This window comes from Triticum urartu, chromosome 6A, assembly GCF_056163025.1.
Source record: "Triticum urartu cultivar PI428250 chromosome 6A, HENAU_Tu73, whole genome shotgun sequence".
Taxonomy (NCBI): domain Eukaryota; kingdom Viridiplantae; phylum Streptophyta; class Magnoliopsida; order Poales; family Poaceae; genus Triticum; species Triticum urartu.
The window spans coordinates 447448938-447476346 of record NC_141878.1 but is presented as its reverse complement, the minus strand read 5'-3'; the positions used below and the strand labels follow the sequence as shown (position 1 = coordinate 447476346).

The 27409-nt window shown below is 44.0% G+C and overlaps 1 protein-coding gene and 2 pseudogenes across 3 annotated transcripts; 2 read left to right on the top strand and 1 right to left on the bottom strand.

Annotated features, from left to right (window-relative positions):
• Positions 1–891: 891 nt before the first annotated feature.
• Positions 892–27409, bottom strand: LOC125513980 (BEACH domain-containing protein C2-like). Of its 3 annotated transcripts, none has more exons than XM_087528304.1 (31): positions 25535–27408; positions 20032–20819; positions 18903–19592; positions 18319–18453; positions 16794–16898; positions 16576–16689; positions 16316–16392; positions 15806–15887; positions 14681–14998; positions 13438–14060; positions 13142–13226; positions 11864–12058; positions 10904–11452; positions 10678–10821; positions 10095–10586; positions 8767–8921; positions 8526–8595; positions 8348–8431; positions 8214–8270; positions 8068–8136; positions 7896–7982; positions 7660–7776; positions 7304–7453; positions 7115–7199; positions 6904–7024; positions 5664–5760; positions 5475–5588; positions 2971–3334; positions 1822–2618; positions 1628–1750; positions 892–1440 (listed from the first exon to the last, which is right to left on the bottom strand). In XM_087528304.1, exons 1-31 carry the CDS (start codon positions 27180–27182, stop codon positions 1387–1389), a joined length of 8589 nt encoding a protein of 2862 aa, XP_087384430.1. In that variant the 5' UTR covers positions 27183–27408; the 3' UTR covers positions 892–1386. The 3 variants fall into 3 exon arrangements, with proteins under 3 accessions (XP_087384430.1, XP_048535173.2, XP_087384429.1); XM_048679216.2 differs by having other exon boundaries at positions 14681–14995; XM_087528303.1 differs by having other exon boundaries at positions 5475–5760; positions 25535–27409.
• LOC147965637 (uncharacterized) lies at positions 21125–23313 on the top strand (annotated as a pseudogene).
• LOC147965636 (uncharacterized) lies at positions 23149–25522 on the top strand (annotated as a pseudogene).

The window sequence follows — 27409 nt, the reverse complement described above, 5'->3', positions numbered from 1 at the left end:
TTTGTACTTCATGCAGAAACATACCTGTACTTCACAAGGTAACATAATTGTACTCTTCGTCTACAGTGTATTCTCATGTGTACAACTTGTGTTCTTCTCATCGCGCCTACACGACAAACTAGATTTGGTTGTTCTTCAGATCGATTCAATGGTTCAACGACAAGGACTGCGGCTTCGGAGCACTGGTCCTTAGAGTACATGGGTAAAGACTTCCTGGTTGTCATTGATATTTGATAAGGTCAGGCCGACTTCGAAATGGGAGCAAAGATAGCGGCACATCGACGGCTCCTTCTGGCAGCAGTTATGGTTATTTGATGGTCTAAGAAGCTTGATGAAATTTACAACATACACTTTGGTTCGACATGTACTCCCCGTGCATTATAAGGTGTACTTCCTGGTGCAACATGTGCTCAGTGTGTGGTGTAATCTATGCATGTTTCTGAATAATTTATAGAGTGTGGCTGTGCGTGCGAACAAATGGGATTTTCGCGGGGCATGTCAAGCCCCTTCAGTGGAAGGCTCTGTGTTACAGTGTGCTTAGAAGCTGATCGCCAGTACCAAACTCCATATCAGTTGGTAGTGTCACACATGCATAGGACAAATATGGTTATCGTTGATATGCATGTAAATAGTGGTATGGACGAATGTGAAACGGCAATCGTGAATGTTTCTCAAACACCAAAACACTTGAACTATGCACATAAAGACGACAATGACAATGACAGCAACAACATCTATATTGTACGAATGTTCGTAAGATCTTAGCAATACTCTAGAGACATCAACTTGACTGATGGATGTTATCTTAAGCGCAATCTCTAGTAGCGTCTGTAGTGAATTTGCTGTAACACTACATGTATATTTTTGACAAACAATAACACGACCAATGAGTAGCTCACTGACCATATGGCATTGGCAATGCTCGTGAACAGAGGATTCCGTGTACACGCCATGCATAAACGAAAGAAAGATGATCAATTAGTTGGAAGAGATTTTGTACAGAGATGGCAGTCAGCCTAGAGTCCACGTAGGCACACCGTATCACACAACCGAGACACGTACTCAAGAGCAGAGAATTAGCAACATTTAGGTATTTGCTTCTGAATCCCTTGGCCGCAACACAAACAAAGACGGTCCCAGATCTTCTCCGCGGTATGGCGCGTTTCACCACGTGCAAGAAGCAAGGTCCATACAATCAACCAATGCGAAGTCATCTGTACCAGTTTACCGCAGCACAAAAGAGGGCCCGTGTTGCATCTCCCCTGTTTTATGTACAGACGCCGTTTTGTGCCATCTTCCCCAAACACCCTATGCATCTTTCACTGCAAGGTTCGCTGGGCTTCGGTGAGTGAAATAATGTCAGTCAGCGGCGGTTTTCTCACACGACTACAAAAGCCCATCACCTTCATGCAACATCTGATCAGCTATTTTAGAACTCAACTGCAATATTCAGGCAAGTTAATATGAAAATTAGTTGCAGAGATGGTCATTCTGTGTGCCAGTGGCTATCTTGACAATTAAACCCTGAAAAATTCCTACTGATGAGAGATAATCTATAGGACATCTGTCAATCAGGCCATGAAGATAACTAGTGAAGATAAAAATATACTGCACTTAGAATACTTACAGAAGGATTTGTGAAGACTATCAGCTGCTTATCAGCTGTTGAGGCAACAAGAGTAGTGTTATCTTCATTTAGAGCAACAGCTGTGACGTCCTGTCCTTCTCCCAGCTTCAGCGTATGAATTACCTGACAAGATACCCCTTATCCGTGAGAGTTTTGCTCATAGGATGTAAGTTCACAAGTTTTCTCGTGTTCACCTCAAGTTTGTATAGATCAATGAAGCAGATCGAGGGAGCATGAACGTATAGCTTGGTCTCCTTTGACTCTGGTACATCCTCATCATCGTTGCAGTTGTCAATCATATGATCTTCATCAGTACTAGTGTCACGAGTGCAATTGCTAGATAAACATGCTGCAATTAAAGCAAACTGGCCATCCCTAGAAACCTCAATGCAACTAACACGCCCGGAGAAAGGTGACAGGACCGACGTAGACATAGGGATTCCATTAACAGTGAAGGTGGATAGTCTCTTCTCTGATTCATTCCAAATCAATACGATTCCTTGAGAAGATAAGCATATCAAATGTGCCTCTCCGACATCCAGCTTCGTTATGAGCCGACCTGTCCTCAAAGAATGTAGAAGGGCACCAGATGTATGTGAAGAGGAAGCAACAAGTCCCAAATCAGAACTAACAGAACAGCAAGTTACTTCTCCGAGATGTCCTCTTAGAACATGCATAGGACCTTCGATTCGCCGCTTGCTGGAGGTTTCCAAAGTTCTGATTGGACTGCTACCACTACTAATACTATTGGCTAGAGGAGTACTTGGTGTTATTGGTGAAGGTGGAGGTTCTGGAGCATTTTTCCAATGTGAAGAGCTCATCTGATGTATCCTCCATAATATAACTGTTGTGTCACGAGACCCTGTGACAAAGTAATTGTTATCAGGAGATAGTGCGAGGCAGGTCACAGGAGCAATATGCCCAGATGCAGTTTCAATGGTCCTTGCTCCATCTGAGGAGATCAACTTCACAGAATTATCTGCATGCCCACCTACAGTCAAAGAAAAAAAAGGGACATTAGAAACAATGCAGGAATGGAGAAGTCTTACAATATTTCATATCATAAAGATGACTATTTGATGTAAAATGATAGCATAAGAGCAACATAATACATTATTTTATTCAGGAACTAATAAGGAAACTAGTTTTTTGACACCAGATTGTAATGTGTCACTCTGGATATCAGGAATCATCCAGAAAAGAACCAGTACAAAGAAGACATGAAAGTGAAGCAGACACAAAAAAAAAAGGTGAAGAAGACTAGTTTTCAGACAAGTACCAATGAGTGGAAAAAATGATAGCTTTGAGAAAAGGAGAAAATAAGGTGAGAATACAATAATTACCAGTTATAACCTCTTTGTCACATGTGACGGCAACAGTTGACGAAGGTTGGATCGCAGAAGCAGCAAAAGCTATAGCCCTTGGGAAATGGTAGTCTTCTGCAGAAGCAGGTCCTTTGAAGATGCGCCTTATTGCGCCGCCGCTTGAATTTATGGCATTTTTCCCATGATGAAAGAGGAAGGGTGTCTCTAAGCCATCCGGGGTGTTTGGCTGCCAATGGTGCACTGCCACATGTGCTGCAGGCACATTTGCATCTACGACTACAATACAGTCATTCGATACATGCACTGCACTAGCGGGAACATTACACTGGTCTGGATTAGGAAGTAAATAAGATCTGACTTCACTTGGGTTCCGGAATATTGTCTGCACAAAAAAAAATTTAACAATCTAGTACGCCACGAGATAAGAGAAAGTATCCAGTGCCACAAGCACTTGGAAGGTCCCATGATCGGAAAACTGTTTAAGTCATGAAAAAATCTGATTTTTTTATGACACACAAAACCAATTATCATGTTACGCAATGTTGACAGATATAATTTGATCTACACAGTGAGATACACAATAGATATGAGTTGCCTTGTACTTGAAGATCCTCATGGCGGATAACCTAACCAAAAGGGGATGACTGCACGAAGCACAGTGTCGGCTATATTTAAGCTAGCAGGAGACTGTAAACCATCTCGGCAAAGAATGCCCTTCCACTGTAAGATAAATGGTTACTTACAGCTTCCGGGAGTTTTTCTTTTAAATCACTTTATCACTATCTTATTGCTAGACAAGTTGTTTTTGCTTTTAGAAATCTATGGAGGATGAAGATGCCTCTTAAAGTTAAGGCGTTCTCTTGGTTAGTAATAAAAAAATTGGATTCTGACCGAGGACAATTTGAGCAAGAGAGGTTGGAAAGGTGCCAAGTTATGTGAATTTTGTGACGCTGAAGAGAGTGTGGATCATTTATTTTTCTCTTGCTCCTTACTACCTCCGTCCTGGTTTACTAGTCCTCCTCGTATTTTGGGTCATATTTTGACCATGATTTTAACTAATAAAATATATGTTATACTCCCTCTGTACCTAAATACTTGTTGGGGAAAACTACTACAAGTTCCCCTAGCTACAAGTATTTTGGTACAGAGGGAGTATGTAGCAAAAATAATATCATGGAAAACTACATTCAAATACGAATCCAACAATATAACTTTCAGTGACATGCATTAATATTTTGCTAGTCAAATATATGATCAAAATTTGACCCAAAATACAATGGGGACTAATAAACCAGGACGGAGGTAGTAGCTAAGTTTTTGTGGAATATTGTGGGGTGTGCTCTGGGTAATAAGAGATCTCCAGTTTCTTCTTTTTTTTTTTGATCTATGCCAGAACTGGCTGCCTAGCTATACGGGCAAAGATAGGGTAGTTGTTTCACTAGGTGCTGCTGCTCTCTTGTGGTCTATCTGGAAAACAAGGAACAAGTCCTGTTTTCAAAGTGTTGTGCCTAGAGATCCTACTGACATTATTTTTCTTGTTTGTACTCTGTTGGACTCTTGGAAAAATCTGCAGAAAAGAGGGGTAAAAAACATGCTTCATCGGGTGTCTAGAAGAATTATGCTGGTGACTCGAGATGTCTTCAGAGGTGGGCATGGATCGGCGCCACGTGTAAGGAGACTTTTGTGAAGTCAGCTGCTGTTATGCTTGCTGGCCTCAAAGGCATTTCATGTTAATTTGATGTTTTATCCTCTCAGAGTTCAGACTGATGTTACTTGCTTCAGCTGGTTAGTTTTTGGAGCCTCCTAGTGTAGTTATTGTATCAGTGATGTAATGGTTTGCTCAGTGTCCCTGTAAGAAAAAGACTCCATTTTCGTAATGAAAATGGGGGCTGTGTGGCCCCTTCGATCTAAAAAAAAGTGTCTCTTGGCACAATATCGAGATAAATACTAGTGGGATGAATGAGAGTCTCAGCTGGGAGCCAAGAGATAGGTGGCAAGTTCAGGGGCATCCAAATGTATATTACATAGGATGTTTTGAAGGAGAGGAATAAAAATTTCCTGGAACAAATGGCTGCACCTGCAAGAGATGGCCTTAGAATAGTAACATGCTTAAAAGGAAAAGGTAGTGGTTGGAGTTGAGTTACTCTCACAGTTACATGGACCAATGATGAGGAGTAACATGCAACACTGAAGTCAGTTTGACATGTTTTAATTGGAGTACTATATGAATTTTTCTCAAGCGAAAGTACTATAGAACTTGTAATATGATTTTGTGATTGATATCTTTCTTGAGGAAAACATGAAGATGGTTGTATCCCTAATAGAGTAACAAGTCTATAAACTCTTGAATAGTGTGTCGTTATGAACCTTGAATAAGTAATCGCATTATTAATCAGCACGAGTGTGATTTACTCGCGAAACTCATACTTTATTATGATTATTCTGAACTATGCATGGTCTTTGTACTTGGAACAGTTACAATTACAGAAATAAATCACCAATTTTGTACTTGTAAAAATCACCTGCAGCTGTAAGATATCTGCCAATGGCCTTCTCTGTATATGTGGAACTATCAGCAACTGAGATGGCGTTTGTCCAAAATTTACTATTTGGTTTTGTGTAGCTTGCCGTTGCACCTTCAGTATTTTCAGCAAAATGTTAACAGCTAGAAAGTTACTGAGATGATCTAAAAGGTTGGATGTGAAACTTACTGGATCAGCAATTTTATCAATATCTACTGTCCCCTCGTATGTAGCATAGGGAAAAACATTGTTAGCCATCACTGCTTCTTTACCTCTTTGTTTATATCTGAATTAGAGAAAGTATTACATGACAAATGGGTTTAACACATAGATGAATAATTAATGACTAATACAAGCCTCTAAGGCCAGCAAACTAAATATGTGAAATAATAATCACTGAATATATTTTTCTATGATGTGTCTGTTTAAAAAAAATCCATGGATTATTGCTTGTGATCTATGGATACCAGAATCAGAAATTTTACATCCATCCTTTTAATATAAGAAATTTTACACTAAAGATAACCAAAAAACATGGCAGCAGCAAGATGTCCTTTGTTGGGATTGGGTTCAACACATTTGTCTTTGCGCACATCAACTGATTCAGTCATTCATTTACTACATGGTTCAAACGGTATTTCCAAGTTTACACAAGTTATCTGTATGGTTTTTACATTCAATGATGTAGGATCAGTCAAAATTGGTTACAAATGGGATGCACCAATCCAGTACAAAGCTGGGATTTTGATAAGGATCCAGTTGCAATGAGGGGAGAACCAGCGGCTACTGTATCGACCTTTTTTTCATTAGAGTATCTATTGGAAATTAAATTCTCCAGCATATGAAGGTACCCCAGAAAATCAAATCCTTCCATTTGCTCAAATAAGGTAATACTTGATAGGTGCATTCCTTCACGTCATACTTACTTTACTGTCAAATGGAATAGCTAATAGCCTTATCAAATACACCCTCCTTTCCAAAATATAAGGTGCCCTTGGACTATTTCTAGTATTTCATCGCACAACTTGACTATGATTTCCGTTTATTGTATGTCTATAAAATTAGTATGAAGACATATGAAATAAAATTGTTTTGCAAGACAAATACGACGATACCATTTATACATGTGCATTCCATGTATTTTGGTATATATTAATGGTCAAAGTCGTACATCAAAGACCATTTTTTGGCAATATAAGTTCAGGCCGGTGTAAGCCCGCCGTTGACACGTCAAAAAAAAAGTGTGCCTTACATTTTGGGAAGGAGGGAAAAGTAGTATTCCTTCACATCATACTTACCCTAATGCTGAAAGAATGGAAAGGATATGGATGACATTTGGCAGATGTGTATGAGACCAATGAATATGATTTAGTGAAATAAAGCAGTGATATCATGACATGGCAACAGAGATATAACAATACTAACGTACCCAAATATTAGATCAATCCATTCATGCAAATGAGTGGAGACATGATCACTCTCAAGAGCTTTCCGATGTTTATGTATAAAATCAACAGGGTTCTCGGCCCAAGGAGGTAATTCTACAGAGCCTGCAGTGACACTCAAAGTTAAGGGGGGGTTGCCACGTCTACTGAGTGACACTCGGTTCTCTTATGAGTATAAGACTGAAGCGAACTTACCTAGCCTTTTAGCAAGTTCATTTGCTCCCATGTCAACAGAATTCACATTAGTAAATACCTCAGGAAGGTAAAACATCTCTGGAACCTAGAGAAATAGTCGCATCGTTAGATTCCAACAAAGATTCTGATAAGACTTCTAAACTAGCAACGTGGAAATGTGTCGAGAGCACATTTTTCAACAAAACTTACTAGCTCTTTTACATCATTCATGTCTTCAAGGACACTGTTCCATGTTCTGGTGATATCAGAGAGCATGTGATTATCATCACCAAACTTGCCACCCCGCAGCTCAATAGAGAGGGTAGTGAAAGGTTCTATCCTGGCAAGATAATACAATACCTGCAGTAGAGATTTATATCAATGCACCATCATTGCAATCAAGGTATGGTCACACCAATCAACTACATAAGGGATTGTCACTGAAATGCAGCGAGGAAGTGGTTGATATTATGGAATTACTTCATAAGTACATCTTAGTCCAAACAAAAGGCACAACACACAAGCAAAATGCTGAATAAAAGCATGCAAGATCTAAAAATACGCACCGTGCCAGGACTAGAGTAATGTGAACCGTAGTGACAATTTGGGATGATTGGATCCTTGAAACTAGAGTAATAGTCTTGGAATTTCTTCAGCCGTGCAGGATTTAGAGCACCAATTGGCTTCATTGAAAAGAATCGAGTACCATCACCCGTGTAAGTGTTTGGAAAAGCAGGGCAATACATAAAAATGGGATCCAACTTACTGTTATGAGCGGCAAGAATAGAAGCACACAATTTACCTTTGAAAGATCTCGGTATGAGGAAGGATCTTCCAAGTCCAATGTTTTGGACTGGTAATCTGATACTACCCATGGGAAGATAGGATACTGCAGAAACAGGTAGGAATCATTAAATAGAAACAGAAGCAAGAACCTGCCAGGTTCATAAGTGAGAATTCTGAAGCAAGGATGCCTGCGAGATGTCATTGTAACTGCGCCCAGCAAGAGTGTTCAGTTCCATTAGGTAGTCAGAATTGCTAATCTGCACAAGAAAGCTATTCCTTATATCCTGACTCTACTTAACATATATGACCGTCAAAATGAGTTGTGCTCAAATACCTCCCATTTGGCCCAGCGCTCCATTAATTGAGTCTGTTTAAGGATTTGCTCAGGTTTCTAAAAACAATGATATTAGATTCAGGTAGGGGTAGATTCAAAACATTCAGATTTAGAGAACTGCATTGAACACCAACCTGTGTAGCTAGAAAAATATCATTCAAATAAGGAGGTTTGGTGTGAATGATAGCCCGATAAGCATGTCGACGTGCTTCTATATCCTAGATAAATTTCATATACAACTTAAAAATGGTTATCCAGATATAGCATGCATAAGATTCAAACAACATAAAGTGAGTCTCATCAACTATGTACCTCAAAATCAAAGAAGAAGTTAGACCTATCTACCATAAATAATTCCAATGCACTTTGACGTAACAAATACCTGCAATAGTTAACTTTAATCAGTATGAAACATATATTATAAGCACTGAACAGGCAGTCCACTCTGTAGACTGTAGTCTACATATGCGAGAAGGGGTGCAGATGGTAGAAAAGCTGAAAATACCTCACTTAACATTTTAATGAGTACCAGATAATAAAAATAATTATTTACCTTCTATTATAAATCTGATGCAGCGAAGATATGAACCAACTCCGATCTTTATCTTGCTGATCATATTGGCCGCTAGTGGATGCAACATCATCCATGTAACTGTCACTGTCAGATGTATGCTCATCAACTATGAAGTTAATCCTCTTTAATGTGACCTGAGAACAATATATGCTTGGGATTATGATATGCATTAGCATGATAGAGTAGGGCATGAAGAAGAATAGGCAGAATAGTACAATGTAAGGCGATAATCCACTTCTGAGCTCAGGCTCATCTGCACCCACGCTGAGGAAAAAAATCAAAACAAATACTAGAAAAATTCAATAAATTACATTTTTTTGCATGGTAGATAATTTGATCCGTGAGGTTCGCTCCAATTTTCAAATCATTTGGACATCTGAGCAGCTCTCGGCAAAAAGACAAATTCGGTGTCTGCAAAAAAGTTTACTGTTCTGACCCTATTTGTCCTTTTTGCTGAGAGCTATTGAGATGTCCAAATGATCTGAAAATTGGGGCGGACCTCAGCAACAAATTTTCTAACATGCAAAAAACAATTGGAATTTTTTTTATTTTTTGTGATTTTTTTTCTGAGCGGGTGCAGATGAGCCTGGGCACCCAAACGCTGCACTCAATGCAAATAAGAACAAAAAATAACTTGTCAGTGTAGTCAAGGCTGCTGGAAGTTGATTCAGCTAGGTGGGGACACAATTACTCAAGTTTTTTATATGCTATTACACTAACAGTTATTGATTCTTTAGTGCACTGTTCATTTTGGATCTTGGAATATTTGAATGAATATTATAAAGGGAACAGGTGCAATACAAAGAACACTGCTTCCATCTGTTTTTGTATCTACACAGTGATCATTTTGGGCAGTTCTCTAAACTTGAATATAAAGGATAGTTAATATTGAACACAATTCTTTTATTGTTCTCCAAAGGGGAACTTACAATACCAAGAACACTGTAGATTAAATTAGGGTGAATAACTGTGTGATGTGTGTTAGTCAATATTCCCACACCCTTGATTTACTTACAGTGGTACCGGACTTTACTAAGGACTCCTTAGAGATTAGACTATGACTCAAAACTATTCAGAATCATATGATGAACTTAGCTAGTTAAGCTCATCAGAGAGCTGTGTTGATTAGGACCCGGTCAAGGGCTCATGGCCAAGTAACGAAAGCATGAATTCGTAGTAACAATTCGTTTAATTTCAGTGTTCAAGTAATATATGGCACCAATAGAAGCTCTTTGGACTCCCTAAGAAAAAGCTATACACTAGGTATGACTATACAGGTGGAAGTACGTACATCAGCACACACTTACTTGGAAGGTTCCTCGTACGGTCTTCAATGGCTTCACCATCAACGATGGCAATTCAATTATAATTCTTTTATCTTCTTCGCCAGACCTGTAACCAGGTGCAATTAGTGTGGATCGAACCAGGTTGCGGACACCAGAAAAGTCTGAACTTCTTGAATCTATTGATCCTTTAAACGAATCAGGTGGCAAGGAATTTCTTAATTGATCATCTACACTGCTGCAAATTGTTTCGGTTTCTATGTGCTCAGCATCTTCAGGTCCTCTATCCACTGACATTGCCTCAGCCACTATAATTAACGAAGTTGTTGGGAGAGCATTTGTAGATCGAGTGTCCCCTTCCTCTGTGTGGCATGCATTGGATTCTACACCATCACAAAGAAGCATCTGCTCCTCAAAATTAACAGCTGCACCAAAACGATCTGACCCATTGTAGTTTCTTTTCATAAATCTTCTCATCCTTGATGAACATTCAGTAAAATCCAGCTTCCAGAAAATCTGCTTAACAAAACAATAAAACAATCATGCATAGTGTTTTTTTAATAAGAATGCAAGAAAGCGTGAAAGAAAAACAGGATTCGGTCCATACGCTATCAGGAGTACACAGAAGTTCTCCAAAAGGTCCATAGAGTCTATTTGTCTCTATTAAGCAATGAAGAAGACGTCGCCATGCCCGAACCCCAACAGAGGCACAACGACGGTTCAAGATATCAACCTGTGTTCGTCTCTCCATCTGCATGTCCAAAAGTTGTTAAGTGATGTATCACTAACACTGAATACCATAAGCGGAAGCGTTTTGTTCGATGTTGATATACCTCAACTCGTTGCAAGTTCCGTGCTAAGGCAAAACTTGAAACAAGAAGTGCAACATATTTGTAAGAAAGGGCAGAAAAATCTCTGCCTGACACTGACTTTGAGTCAGCAGATTGCAGACACTCCATCCAAGCAGCAGCCATAGCTTCAGTTGTGTTCCACCTCAGCGCACGCTCAATATCGCCTGCAGACCTCCGTTGTCCTGAAGTTGCCATTGCTACAACACTAAGACCTCTTCTCAAGCCAATCTTAGCACTAAACTCAAGGTCACGAGCAGCGGCCAAGGCTACAACTTTCGCGGATGCTTTGTCCTTTGGTGCAGATGCAGGCAGGAGTGGTGTTGTATCAGGAGGCCTCTGGAAACTTGAGAATGAGTGTAATTTAGCTGATCTACGCTCAAGCAATGAGGTGTCACGCCTGCGCAATTTATTTGTTGGTGGTGCAATTGTTTCTGCCCCAGAGGCACCAGCAGCAATCATGGCCAATGCCATTGCAACTGGTGGAGAGGCAAAAGCAGCAGCCCAGCCAGGTGATATCAATGAAACAGCAGCCTGAATTCAAAAGACACAGAATAAAATCCCACTGTGAACACATAAAACTTTGCATAAAAACAATGATGAGATATTTATCCGAGAGGACCAACTAAAGTCGCATAACAAATATCAAGGCCTTCCTCAAAAGTAATGTCAAGATAGAAGTGATTATGCTAAAGATCCAAATCACACTATTTAAAACAATTTCTCGAACATGAAATGAAAGTACAAAGTAAGCAATAGTTAGGAAAACATCTGATTTTAAGCTAATGTGCAAAATTCATAGTTCTATTTGCAGAAGTAGCATTTTTACTATAAAGCTATAAGATTGTAACAAGCATCGCTAGATCACAGTTATAGAGCTCAGTACAAGCACCAGATAACTTCAGTTATTAGCTATCTTATGGCCTATTTAAAATCAACTGTTACCTCAACAGGTAAAGTATCTGCAGCCGAAGCACAATCACCAACAAGTAGCGGATTTTCTCCATCCGAAGATGCAAGCTCGTGAATATTAGCCAAAACAGAGCGGTATCTTTTCAGGACAGCTGCATATGGTGGCATTAACAATCCAAGATATTTTTTCCTTAAAGGCTTTCTGTCGCTACTTACAGCATGCCATACCTGTTAGGATAACATAAGCTTCATGAAAACACATAATATAAAAAAAGTTGTTCGATCTATATATTCAAAACAAATAACATAAAAAAAACAGGAAGCAGCAGCATAGAGTTATAATTTTTCCTCCGTTGGGCCTTAAAAGTAGCAGTGCTCTCAGGAAGCAGCAGCATGGAGTTACGCAATTTCCCTAGGTTAGGTCTTAAAGTAGTGATGTCCTCGAAAAAGGTCTTGAAAGTAGTGCGTTTTTTTTCTCACAAAAAAAGTGTCCCACGATTTTAAGGCCTAACACAGAAAATTCTAACTGAACGTTCTACAGTGTCATCTACTGTAGTGATATCTCTGAGAGCAACTTGTACAAGATTACCTCTTTAGGAGTGTTTCCATACAAGTTGCTCCCTGATATCTCTTGGTATGAACTGCGGGTTTATCTTTGATCATCAAGGCACTAAATGAGTGAAGGGAATTTCCTTTTTAAAATTAATCATAACAGGTTGAGGATAGCTTTTTGGACATATAATTCAAAGTTAAGACACGAGACATTTAGATATATGGTGGGGGCAACAAGCTTTCTGCATCAGGAATTTAAATTATAAGTGTTTTGAAAACTGCAACATGATTATAAGCATTTGGAACATGCTTTTTATGCTACATTCCACAAAATACATAAAGTAATCAAACAGATTGGTGCAAAATAGTGCTTCATCTATGCAAAAAATAATGAGACCACCGCATGTGAACTTTGGGGCCATGCATAGACCATCAGAAACAAGAGGAAGAAGATGGTAAATGAAACTACTCCCTCCGTTCCTAAATATAAGTATTTTTAGACATTTCAAATGGACTACAACATACAGATGTATGTAGACATATTTTAGAGTGTAGATTCACTCATTTTGCTCCGTATGTAGTCACTTGTTGGAATCTCTAAAAAGACTTATATTTGGGAACGGAGGGAGTACCACGCATGGACTATGGTGTCTGCATGTCGTGATTCTGATGAAGTATTCAATCTGAAAGGATAGCATGGAACACTTGTATGTTTTTAGATACTGATCATATTTTTCAATCAATGAAAACCAAATTTACCTCCGAATAAAGAATAGAAGACGCAACCAGAACCCTCTGTCTCTTAGATTCAGAAACTGGCACATTCAGAAAGGGGCCAAGCAATCTGTAAAAAAAAACAGAGGTTTCGAAATATCAGTAAAGATATGTTAAAAAATATCAGTGAAGAAGCAATGGACAAAATGGTTAGTATGGATGCAGTATAGAATGAAAGGCCACTGGCTACTATGGACCATGGAGTGATAATTCTGGATCAAATCCTTTTCTTGAACTATAATTTTAACATGATACTCTACTTAATAGCTGGTAAGGTGTACCTCCATAGAAGTGCAGACTGAGGTTTTATGGTAGGCGAACATGAGTTACCATCAAGTTCAATCACACTTCCAGTTTGACAGCCCAATCTTTCTGATATATCATCATTCTTCATGCTAATGTTTCTCATAAAGAGGTCGTCTTCCCCAGTATCATCCTCCCTCATTGAAATAAGAGTCAACCGGAGCATACAGAAAAAAGGCTGATCACTATCTAACAACTGATTAAGTGCACTCATAACACCAATACCACCGGCAGATCCCTCTCCAGAGCCAAGGCCAGCCCCAAATCCAGAATCTAGTAGAAGTGTCTGCAGCATTGCAACTGATTTCTTCACTAATGGAAGTTCAATCCAGTCCCCATTGGAGTCCTTCTCTACAACAGATTTCCATGCTTCCCAACCACTTCCTCCTCCCCCAAAGACATTAGCTTTGGATGGAATGCATACACCATACCACAGTCGGCTTCTGTACTTCCAACCTTCAGAAAGATCTGAAATACAGCTCCCATAGGATACAAATGCATGCCTGACAGATCCATAAGGCTCCGCTGCTGCTGCTGCCGTTACGCGTTCCATTACCTCAGAAGAAATTTGCCCATTTGTGCCAGACATCGAAGCAAGAACCTGGAATTTTTTTCACACCAATAATGATGTAAGATAGCAAGCAAAAGTTGGTATGAAGTAGATGAAACTGAATGTAAGAGTGGACTATAAAGGGAAAATTCTGAAACAAGATATGCTACACAGAGTATTCTTCTGGATTATACTCATACTAGTACAAAGAAATAGTGTACACATGCTTGCCGAGTTCTAAGAAATAGTGTAACTCCTATAAAGGGTAGTGGCCTGATTGACAAGAAATAATGTACATATGCTTGTCGAGTTCCAAGAAATAGTGTAACTCTTATAATGGTAGTGGTCTTATTTTGAATCTTGAATTAAACAAAAACCACCCTTTACTGTCGATTATCTTCACAAGAAGTTTTCCCTAGAAACTGGACCTCTAATCATCTATCTCATATATTCCTAAACAATACAATACCACTAATGAGTTTTAACATTTTCAGCAATCACATGATATAGCATCTCACAAATTCACAAAATTGCCCCAGAAACAAAAAAGGGACTCAACATGTCAAAGCAATGAAAGAACATTACAAGTTGGACCTATAAAAAATATAGGCATAAATTGAAATTATGCAAATAAGATTGTGATAATATATGCCTGTTCTAGATATACATACATCAACCGGCAGTCCACCAGCATCACTGGACAAAGACTGCCTTGAGCCCCCAGCTTCTAAAGGCTCGCTACCAGTTCTGCTCAATGACCTACTGGCAGCTGATGAAGCCATCGATGCAGGAGATAAAGCACTGTCAATTAAGCAGGATGTAAAAAATTGTTGGCTGCGTGACCTCAGATGATCTTCTACGAGCATCATCAGAACTACTGCATTCTCAGCCAAGACTACTAAGAGATCGGCAGCCTTTTCTGCTTGTATTTTTGGTTCTTTAGTCTCCACTTCAACATCAGATGCTGCAGCAGTAATTCCTTCAGACTGCTGTGGCGACAACCAAGAAAAGAACATCATTTGCGAAATGATAAAACCGTAACCGTCTAATTTATAAATTAACAGACACTCTATGTGTTATTGTCCATAAGACTGAACTCATCTGTGCATGTTATAAACAAGGCGACCAATGTATTAAGAGTACCATAATTCATAATAAAAGTGAGGTTTTGAAACAAAAGCAAAATTATCCACATTTTTCTGTTCCTTGGAATACAATTGATGACAAATATGCCTTGACAATGTATTGCTACTGCACCTATGTACAATCATAGACAGAAAGTAGTGGTCATACAAGTTTAACCATGTTACATGGGCTCAATTGATATAGCAAGCTTAGTTTGTAGTCTAGTCCTAATTTTAAGCTAGTTTTAGACACCTGATTACCTTCAGATATGTTTGATAAGCCTAAGATCCTTCTAAAACAGAAGCTTAAACCAGAGAAGGTGGCTTGGGAACTCTGCAAGGTGCAAGGGCTTACAAGCAAGAATCGTTATGTAGTTTCCTGTGCTAATTTCATAAGTTGGCTTGTTTCACTTATGACCCCCGTAAACTGGATAATAGATATAGCTAATATAGGCTCCAAAATATCACAGGTTTGTACTGATTTATTCCCAAATTTTGCGTTCATTTTATATAAACAGGAAGTAGAAGAGCCTATCAGATACATGGGGTGAAAAAGGTAGAAAATAGCAATTGACAAATATGCAAGAACCATGCGTTGCTAGTTAGTTCTGTAATTTCAAAATAATGAAGTCCAAGTCCAAGCGAATAACATTTGTAAAAAGGAGCATCTACCTGAACTCGAAGCTCCTGAGCAGAAAAATCAAGCAGACTACCCAGTAATCTCCTTTTGAAAATTGGTAATGCTTCTTCACGCCTTGAAAACAAAGAAAAATATCACACTGATATTCCAAGCCAAGAAGATAATATCTTCTATAAAAGCATTATATTATGTTTGAATCAATAAAATAATCAGGCAGAGCGTGACAAGCACCTGTATTCTATTGTTGAAAAAAATGCGATGAGGTAGTAAAGCACAAAAGGCTGCAGCTATTGTTATTTTAAAAGGTACGGTGGGGATATTTAGAAGGAATTTCCAGTTTTAGATCATATGCAGCCCTGCATAATGTCATGCTTTAACGATCTTATGGGTTCTGATGTTTTTTTATCACGTAAATACTTCTTATACTGCCTAGTAGATAAACAAAAATGCATGTGGTGGTTGATACGGAACGCATAGATAGGATACATAATTTGCAAGATATTATGGCATGGGAGCATTGCTTCTTATTGCTTTTTGTTTACCTAATTCTTTGGTCTCCCATGCTAAACCCCCCAGCCATTGAAAGCCATTCTGCACAGTGTATTGTTGCCTCCACATCCTGAAGAATTACAGCATTAAAACCATCAAGACACAATCAAGGATCAAAGAGAAGTCTGGCTAGGGAAACATTCCAACCACAAAACTACCATAAAAAATTATTACGACCCATTCTCCAAAAAGAAGCTTACAATCCTATAAAGTTAATATGCAAACAGAAACACAAGAGATCAACGTCACTTGCCTTCCACCCATCTTTTTGCCACATTGAATGCTCCAGCATAATAAGTAGAAACTTGTGTATGACGTCTTCAAGCTCATATATGCTTACACCATCTGAATCTTTGTTATCACCCATCTAAATATCAACTTTACATATTAAAATAAGCATAGAATACAAGTGCCACTTCTTAATATAATTATCAATGCAAAATGTTGGATTTGCCATCACAGAAATATTACCTCATGATTAAAAATCATAACCTCCAAAATCCAATCAGGCCATTCTGCAATGGAAGTCATAGTACTTCTATTCTCAGGGTGACTGCAAACCAAAAATAGAAGATCCTGAAATAATATAGAAGGCATCATAAGTGATTAAAACGCAAGACAAATAAAATGCACTATTCAAAGTAAAAAAGACAAACCTGTTTTTTAGCTTTGGAAAAATCAATGTTAGGAATTCACATATTTGATTTATGGGGCTTACAATATTAATTAACTAATGCAACCACTGAAGAATCGAAGGCAACATTTAGCAGAATGATCATGCAAATAACTCAGGGATGTGGTACAAGAACCAAAACCAAGCCTCTAAATTAATCATGGAGCATGGTGTCTAGGGTGTAGACATCATTTAAACACATTTTGGTTGTGTCCTAAATTAAAAAGATAGTCTCAACATATAAGTTAACATCTACCCATATCAGACGCTACTCGCCAGATGTCCTCCCCACTTATACTAATTGGTCTCTCCCCAAGTTGTTCTTTGATAGTTGAAACCATGGCAAACCAGCCACATCAGCGCATTTTAACTTTGGAACTGTTTGTCAACACAGTGAGAGCTGAGGTTGTTATGAAAATTGGAGGCAAAGGCCATCTAATAAACCAAAACTCCCTCCCACCCATACCTAATCTGCACATGGTTTAATCATGCAAATCTTCAAATATGAAAGGAACTGAGAACTGATTAAGATGGGAAGAGTAGTTGTTAAATTATAATAATCGATATCCTAGAAAAACCAGTATACAACTCCATCATGACCGTCCAAACGTTTGCATGGCGAGCTGTGTATTTAGCCTTTAACATCACCCCACCTCGTGGTATTTCACATATTTTTGGGACTTGGCTACAGGGGTTAAAAAATCTTTAAGGCTTCTTATTCTAGTCGGGGTAGCAGCTGTCTTTTCGGTCTATCTGGCTTTGCATAAATGATGTCATATTTTACAAGATAAAAGTTTGTTCTTGTATGAGGTGCTACGCTTGTGTACCAAACTACCAATTGGCTGCGGTTATGGGCACTATTACAGAAGGCGTGGTACAAGGAGCTGATAGAGCCAGACGCGAATAAACTTGAGTGGATCACCAGGGTGTTTATGATCCGCTTTGGGCGGCATATGCCAATGATAGGCTTTTGAGTGTTTAGAGTGATCTTATGTGGTTTGATCGTCCAATTTGATCCATGTGTTTGATATTTCCCTCTCTTGGCAAGATCAAAGTTTGATCTTTTGTAATAAACAATGTAATAAGTTTGGCTATATGCGTCTAATGGTGCAGGGCAAGGGGTAATAAAGCTTCCATTTTCTAAAAAAAAAGTAATATCATAGACTTCAAAAGACAAGAATTATGATAATGGCATAAGAGATGTCAATCAAGAGAATACACATAATGGAAAATGTTATATGAGCATATTATCAGTGATCATATCATCATTCATGTCAAGAAAAATTAGGTGATAACTTTATCTGAATAAATCAGTAAATGTACCTGAAGAGTACGAGCTTGAAATGCTCGTGATGCATATGGAAGAGAACGTAGTAGAACTAACAAGAGCGGAATATGCTGAAAGCGATAATCAGAATCATACAAGTTCAGATTATCATTTGCTGAAGAAATATTGATCTGCATTGAAGAATACAAGACATAATTCAGGTTTCCAGAGTAAAATTGGTTGCACCTATGACATGCTTAAGCGAGCAAAACGTGAACTATTGTGAAGCACAGCTACATAAACTTCAAAGAAATTTTATTTGAAAGTCTTGCTTTTGTAATATTCCAAATATTTAGCTTATTCAGGTACTTAGAAATGATGGTGTAGTCTAATAATACTCCCTCCGTTCACAAATATAAGATGTTTTGGGTATTTCAATATGGACTACACACGGACTGAAATGAGTGAACAAACACACTAAAACGTGTCTATATACATCCGTTTCACACAAAATTTAAAAATCTTATATTTGTGAATTGGGGGAGTAGAAAGCAAAACAGGAGTTGCATTAACCAATCAGTGTAGTGCTGAAAACATATCACATATCCAATATCCGTAAGTCAGTTAAAGAACACCATACCACTGCAGATATTAAAGATCTATATACATTTCTGGTCATAAGCCTTCTTGGGGCTGCTTGAAAAGCTTTCTGCAATGCAAACAGCAATAAAGATACTCTGTCTTCAAACATGGTATTTCCTTCGCCATTAGCAGTTGTCAGAAAACCACTTGGCAACTTTGGTTTTGCAATAAGTGAGGAAAACTTCAGGTGACCTGAGGCAACCAAAGCGCCCAAAATATGAACTATCCCAACAAGTACTCCATCACCATTATCAATATTGTATACATTGTTCTGAACATTGTCAGTGATACTTGGGAGGTCCATGCCACTCCGATTCTTTAGGAACTGATTTTTTAGTAAGCGCCATTTGCTAGTGGATACAGGTTCAGAGTTACCATCATGAGAGGGTGACTCATGACTGTCAACTGACGGGGTCTCACGATTGCAGTTTGCTTCACTACTAGCTGGTTTCAAGAGTGAACGACTATTAGTAGATTTTGACTGAGAACTTCCATTCCATTTAGCAGCATTTTGTGGCACATCGCAGTTGTTGAAAGTGTTTTTATTGCCAGATTTAGCCTCTCTCTGCAAAAGAACAAGTAATGCCTCTACACCTCCACGAGAAATAAATGACTGAGCATACATGTGCGCTCTAGTACTGTTTGGGTGCACAATCAGTCTGTAGATGAGGAGCAAGACCCTAGGAACCTGCCAACAAAGCACATTGCTAAAAATCATCAGAACCATTCTTTCAATCAAGTTTCCACATCAAGAAGCTATACAAAGGTATTAAGACTGACTTTGGTGCATATCCCATAGTATAGAAAACCACATTAAGCATTAGCACTGATTAGTTACAAAGAATAGAAAAAAAATATGGCAATAGTTTAACGAACACAAGACTAGATTCTCTTCAGTATTTTGTTGTTATGAAACAAATACATCTGAGTATGAAGTACTCCAAATGCAAAGTAGCATGTACAAAACTAGGCAGATTACAAACTCAGATACAAATGGACCAAGTATTTCCATGTATGACATCATCCTGGTGAACAAGAAAGCGCTAGCCAAACTTTGACGAGAGTCTTTGTTTTCTGGCAAGGGGCATGTAATGTTGTGCTAGACTACCAGTGTCGAATCCAGTTACCTGGTTAGGTTGTGGGCAGTCAACAACAAATCCTACCAAACGACGAACATCATCAGAAGCCATTGTGGAAGAAGCTGATCCTATCAACAGTTCAATAACAACCAACAGCTCATCAACAAGAGCATTCACTTTCCCTAAAGGTCTCTCAGTTCCAGTCAATGTGAAGGTATCTATTGAATCTCCTTCACGAGTTACCCAGTAACACCTTCTGCATCCATCAAGAAGCATTTGCAACGCATTTGCATCATACATGCAAGCAGATTCTGCAAAAACCATGTCTGCAAGTGAAGAGAGAAGCTTTTTCTGCAGAACATAGTTGCATGAGCTCCACATCTTCAGGTCCAACAGCAAAGTGCTAAAGAGCTGCGCTTTTAGACCAGGATCATTTATTTGAGATTGGCACAAAGATACAATTGCAGCAACAAGCTCCTCGTCTCTCAGTATCTCTTTCTTCCCACTTTCTAGTTTTGACAGTGTTTCCAACAAATATTGTAAAACTTGTGATAGAAGCTCTGGTCCATTGGTACGGCAAAGCTCTTGCTTATTTCCAGGATGTTGAATTGCCAGAGAAATTATTCTGAATATAGGAACAGAAAGAGAAGACGTAGCAAGAGACAGTGACACATCACCAAGTATAGGTTCCAGGTTATCCATCTCAATATTGCTAACAGTCAATGGTAGTAAAGCCATTGGACCTCCACAAGCTAATGCCCATAATGATTCTGCAGGTCGCACGCGACAAGATATGTGAACCATCCCAATAACTTCCGCAGGCCTTCGGTGAGTACCTAAGATTAAACATGAGATAATATCAATAGTTATCCTTCTGAACCAACCCAAGCCACTTTTTTAGGTACATAGTCATTATTGTATGTCATAAGTTGCTCTTCTCCTATCAAGGATGACAATTTACTACAATCAATACATGAATGATTGATGGGAACTGGGAACCAAACTCAATCAACCTTTTTAATTTATATACACATAACATTGTATGTCGTAATTTCGATAGCCACTAGAAATACTTTGTCCCTGGGAATGGTTAATGGCATGTGAGAATAACAATTTCATTCAATTACTATAGGAACGATTGATGCAGAACTGTGGAACAAGATTTATAAAGACTGGTGTTATGACCGGCATATACTACAGCCCAGGCAGTTAGGGGCCTGGCCCAGTTATCTTATCTTTATTAGGGGCTTAACCAGTTATCGTATTTGGAGATTATATGAACTCGTGTAAGGACTCGTTTCAAGTTAAGCAAGAAGCAATCAGATTTGCTCGGCTTCCTTAGGGAGCCGGGAGACCTAACCCTAGCCGCCGCCCCTGCTCGCTCGCTCGCTCGCTCTCTCTCTCTCTCTCTCTCTCTCTCTCTCTCTCTCTCTCTCTCTCTCTCTCTCTCTCTCTCTCTCTCTCTCTCTCTCGCGCGCGCGCGCGTGCGCCGGCGACCACGCCATCGCTCCTTCCACCCCTACAACCTGAGACCACGCCCTGGTAGGGATCCGGTTCCTACCAATCTGGTATCAGGTGTCTCAGGCTCGATCATGTCCACGCCACCGCCCACCCCCTCCCTCCCGCTGCCGATCGCATCCTCGTCGCCGATGACCACCGCGGCCAGCACGCCGCCCCTGATTGGGCCGGTCTCCTCCGCCGCCTGGACGCCACCCGCGCCCGCCCCCGCCGTGCTCACCCCGGAGGAGATGACGGTGGCGCTCCGGGACCTTACTCAGGCGGTCCAGGGCATCTGCACCTTCCTCGCGGGGCACTATGTGCTGCCGCCGCCCGCCCCCGTCACCATTGTCACGGGGCCGCAGCAGCTCCCGTGGCAGCCGCCACCACCGGCGACTTTCGTCGCATCCATCATGCCGCTGCCGCTGTAGCAGCAGCCGCCGCCGCCGCCACCGGTGATCTCGGGGCCGGGCCTTCCGTCGACGGCGCCCGGGGTGCCCATCCACCAGGTCCGTTTTCCCCCGTCGCCATCTCCGCTATCGGCCTGGCTCGCTGGGTCCATCGAGCTGGTCTATACGATGGCCTCAGGACAGCCGCACGTGATGTCACCGCCGGCGCCGCCCCCGACCATGCAGTTCGGCGGGTCCTCGGGTGCCGCGGGTCCCTACGATGGTGTGGACGGGCCCCTTTTCCATGGCGGTACTCTGCAGCCGCACACTCGGTGCCGTCACCCTCGTTGTTCCCCGCAGATGACACATACCCGCCCGTCGTCCACGCCCAGCCACCGCCGAGATTCTCCATGCCGGAGTTCGCGACCTACGACGGTACTCGACCCCCTGAATTGGCTCAACCAATGCAACCAATTTTTCAGGGGGCAGCGCACGCTTGCGTCCGACTGCACCTGGATCGCCTCCTATCATCTACGCGGCGCCGCCCAGACGTGGTATTACGCCCTCGAGCAGGACGAGGGCGGCATGCCGCCATGGGAGCGTTTCTGCGATCTGTGCCTCTTGCGCTTCGGTCCGCCTATACGCGGGAGACGTCTGGCGGAGCTTGGGCGCCTTCTGTTCCTCACCACAGTGCAATACTTCGCCGACCGCTTCTAGGCACGGGCGTGCCATGCCCCCGGCGTTTTGGCCCATCAGCGGGCTGAGCTCTTCGTCGGTGGCCTATCGGACCACAATCGCGTGGACGTGGAGATGCGCGGGCCACAGGACCTCCAGACATCCATGTACTACGCCCGCGCGTTGGAGCGCCGTGCGGTGGCCATCCAGCAGGTGCCACCGCCCCGGGCCGCTGGGCCGCCGCCCTGGCCGGAATTTCCCGCGCAGGGTCGCCCTGCTCAGGCTTCCGCGGCGCCCCTCGCCGCGTCTGCGGCGCGCCCGTTCCGCCGGCTGACCCCGGCCGAGCAACTCGAGCGTCGCCGCCAAGGGTTGTGCTTCAACTGCGATGAGCCCTACGTGCCCGGGCATGTTTGCCCGCGACTCTTCTACCTGGAGGCTGCGGACTACATTGAGGAGGACGCCGCCGCCGCCGGGCTCGGCGACCTGCCCGCCCCAGTTGACACGGAGGTGTTTGGCGCCCGTTGATCACCTCGAGGAGTTCCGCAAGCGCTTCCCCACCTTCCAGCTCGAGGACGAGTTGTTTGTGCATGCGGGGAGAGATGTTATGACCAGCATATACTACAGCCCAGGCAGTTAGGGGCCTGTCCCAGTTATCTTATCGTTATTTGGGGCTTAGCACAGTTATCGTATTTGAAATTATATAAACTCATGGAAGGACTCGTTTCAACTTAAGCAAGAAGCAATCAGATTTGCTCGGCTTCCTTAGGGAGCCGGGAGACCTAACCCTAGCCGTCGCCCCTGCTCTCTCTCTCTCTCTCTCTCTCTCTCTCTCGCGCGCGCGCGCGCACGCAACGACGGCACCCCAGCGCCGGCGACCACGCCTTCCTCCACGCCATCGCTCCTTCCACCCCTACAACCTGAGACCACGCGCTGGTAGGGATCCGGTTCCTACCAATCTGGTACCAGGTGTCTCAGGCTCGATCATGTCCACGCCACCACCCACCCCCTCCCTCCCACTGCCGATCGCATTCTCGTCGCCGATGACCACCGCGGCCAGCACGCCGTCCTTGACTGGGCCGGTCTCCTCCGCCGCCTGGACGCCACCCGCGCCCGCCCCCGCGTGCTCACCCCGGAGGAGATGACGGTGGCACTCCGGGACCTTACTCAGGCGGTCCAGGGCATCTGCACCTTCCTCGCGGGGCACTATGGGCCGCCGCCGCCCGCCCCCGTCACCATCGTCACGGGGCCGCGGCAGCTCCCGTGGCAGCCACCACCACCGGCGACTTTCGTCGCATCCATCATGCCGCTGCAGCAGCAGCCGCCGCCGCCTCCACCGGCGATCTCGGGGCCGGGCCTTCCGTCGACGGCGCCCGGGGTGCCCATCCACCAGGTCCGTTTTCCCCCGTCGCCATCTCCGCTATCGGCCTGGCTCGCTGGGTCCATCAAGCTGGTCTATATGATGGCCTCAGGACAGCCGCACGTGATGTCACCACCGGCGCCGCCCCCGACCATGTAGTTCGGCAGGTCCTCGGGTGCCGCGGGTCCCTATGATGGTGTGGACGGGCCCCTTTTCCATGGCGGTACTCTGCAGCCCGCACACTCGGTGTCGTCGCCCTCGTTGTTCCACACAGATGACACATACCCGCCCGTCGTCCACGCCCAGCCACCGCCGAGATTCTCCAAGCTGGAGTTCGCGACCCACAACGGTACCGTCGACCCCCTGAATTGGCTCAACCAATGCGACCAATTTTTCAGGGGGCAGCGCACGCTCGCGTCCGACCGCACCTGGATCGCCTCCTATCATCTACGCGGCGCCGCCTAGACGTGGTATTACGCCCTCGAGCAGGATGAGGGCGGCATGCCGCCATGGGAGTGTTTCCGCGATCTGTGCCTCTTGCGCTTCGGTCCGCCTATACGCGGGAGCCGTCTGGCGGAGCTTGGGCACCTTCCGTTCCTCACCACAGTGCAATACTTCGCCGACCGCTTCCAGGCACTGGCGTGCCACGCCCCCGGCATTTCGGCTCGTCAGCTGGCTGAGCTCTTCGTCGGCGGCCTATCGGACCACATTCGCGTGGATGTGGAGATGCGCGGGCCACAGGACCTCCAGACGGCCATGTACTACGCCCGCGCGTTCGAGCGCTGCGCGGTGGCCATCCAGCAGGCGCCACCGCCCCGGGCCGCTGGGCCGCCGCCCTAGCCGGAAGTTCCCGCGCAGGGTCAGCCTGCTCAGGCTTCCGCCGGCTCACCCCAGCCGAGCAACTCGAGCGTCGCCGGCAAGGGTTGTGCTTCAACTGCGACGAGCCCTACGTGCCCGGCCATGTCTGCCCGCGACTCTCCTACCTGGAGGCTGCGGACTACATTGAGGAGGACATCACCGCCGCCGGGCTCGGCGACCTGCCCGCCCCAGCTGACGCGGAGGTGTTTGGCGGCCGTTGATCACCTCGAGGAGTTCCGCAAGCGCTTCCTCGTCGTCCAGCTCGAGGACGAGCTGTAAGGACCTGTTTCAAGTTAAGCAAGAAGCAATCAGATTTGCTCGGCTTCCTTAGGGAGCCGGGAGACCTAACCCTAGCCGCCGCCCCTGCTCTCTCTCTCTCTCGCGCGCGCGCACGCAACGACGGCACCCCAGCGCCGGCGACCACGCCTTCATCCACGCCATCGCTCCTTCCACCCCTACAACCTGAGACCACGCCCTGGTAGGGATCCGGTTCCTACCAACTGGAATGTGCAATAATCGGCAGGCAAAACAGGAAGTACAGAAAGATTTGCCTAGCCTTCATGAGGATTGTAACTTGACCATGGTTCAACTCCCCAGGTAACACCAAAGATAAGAGTAGAATTAAGCCAAGCCATTCTGCTTGCGTGTGTTTGTGTTTTCTTTATTAGCCTTTCAGCCTTTTGTATACTCTGTTGGGATTATTCTATGAGTTAATTGCTGACTGTTTCTGAAAATAAAATTAAGACAAGATTGACAGTTCAACTATAGAACAAACCTGTTGAACCAGAAGGTGAAGCATCGGGGCAAAATCGGCCATTAAGTAGGCTAGGATGATAAAATAGATGTAAGCTTCCTCCAATCTCAATGTCAAGTGTATAACTATCTTCTGACATTTCCCTAATGTGATCACAGCTAGCTTTCCAAGGCAAACCAGCACCGCTGCTGAAGCTGGGAAGTGCATCTCCTCCCCTAGAAGCTAGCCGGGCCATTCTCTCTGGGCCAATCGGCTCCATGAAAATATAGATAGGCCCCATTTCTGCAAATAATGGGCATTGCCGTTGCAGACCAGTAATAGTTGGTGGCGGGTTTGTCCCGATGCAGCAGAATGCCAGCGGTTTCAAGACACGGGGGAACTCAAACGGACAGCTCTCATGAAGCTTATCATCAACATACAGCCGTAGTTCACTCTCGACCATTCCGAGCAAACCCTGCTTGCTTGTGCACTCCAAACCAATGAAGTACCAGCACTGTGGTTTGAATTCATAGGTGAAATGGAGAGGAGCCTTCTTTCCCTTTCCAGTCCCACTCTCCACAACTAGAAACTTGCCTTGGAAATAAGCCTCCACACCATCGTTATCAGCAGTAAGGAAGCTGAAAAGCCGGGGCATGTCGTTCGCCCCTTCTCCAGCATGTATGAAAGCAGCGGCGGCGACAGCCCATGGTGACGATCTCCCAGAAGTCGATGCTGCTGCGTTGGGTGAGTCCGAGAATGACTCTACATATATCCATGTGGCAAACCCAAAACCGTTCGAGAATGGCCACCGGCTATCTCCAGGGGCAAGCAAGCCGGATCTCTCACCGTCGAACTCAAAAGTCACTGCAGGTCCCTTCGCCTCATTGCAGCCAACAGCCTTCTCCAATGCAAGTGTCAGCGGAGTTGCCCAGCGTGTCCCAAGCGCTTTCTTGACCAAAAGGAGCCAGGAATGCAAGTCTTTGACGCTAACCGAGTGCCCTCCTAGCACCTGAATGCACTGCACGAGCGGTGTTCCGTCCCAATCCCTGCTCTGACCCATTTTTACGAACAGCTTCTCTGCGGAATCAAGGAGGATAGCGAGAAGGCCCGAAGCGGAGCACATGGTGCGGTTGCGGGTGCAGGCGCTGAGGGTGGCGAGGAGGCCGCAGGCCATACGGGTGCGCGGCGACGGCTCGGTGCCGCATGGAAGGTAAGGCATCAGTTCGACAGCAATGGCGGCTGCGCGCGAGCTGGACATGATGCTGGGTTCCGTGCTGGGGCTGGTGCCGTCGCCCGCGCCCTCGTCGAGGCCGTCCACGCCGCCCATCGTGATCATCAGCACGTCTACGATGAAATGCGTGACCTCGCCGTCCTCCTCGGATACCATCTCGCGGAGGCGCTCAACCCCGCCGCCCATGATCACCGCGTCGACCGCCCGCACCACCTCCTCCGGGACGTCCGAGGACTCGACCGGCGCTAGGCGCCTCCGCAGCGGCGGAGGAGGCTGCGTCGAGGCCTCCGAAGGGCCCGCCGGGGAGCCCGTGCCGAGCTCCACGTCCGACATCTCCTCATCGTCGACGACGTACCCGTCGCCGCCGAACGACGCGACGTCGAAGTGCTCGACGGCTCCGTCCTCCCACGACGAGGTCGGCGAGGCGTCGGACATGTCGAGCGCGTCCTGCCCCTCCATCACATCGGCTCACTCCATTGGAAAAATCGACGAAAATTGCGAGGAATCGATAGCAATGTGGGGAGGATCAAACACAATGTGGGGAAATTTTCGGGGGGGAACTTTGCAATCGTGATGTGAGGCCACGGAGAAAGCGGAGGAGTTTTGGAAAATGCTGGCAGGGATTAGCGGTGGTGGCTGGCTGGCGCGGTGCATGGCGTGGCCCGAGAGGCGGAAGGAAGAGAGAA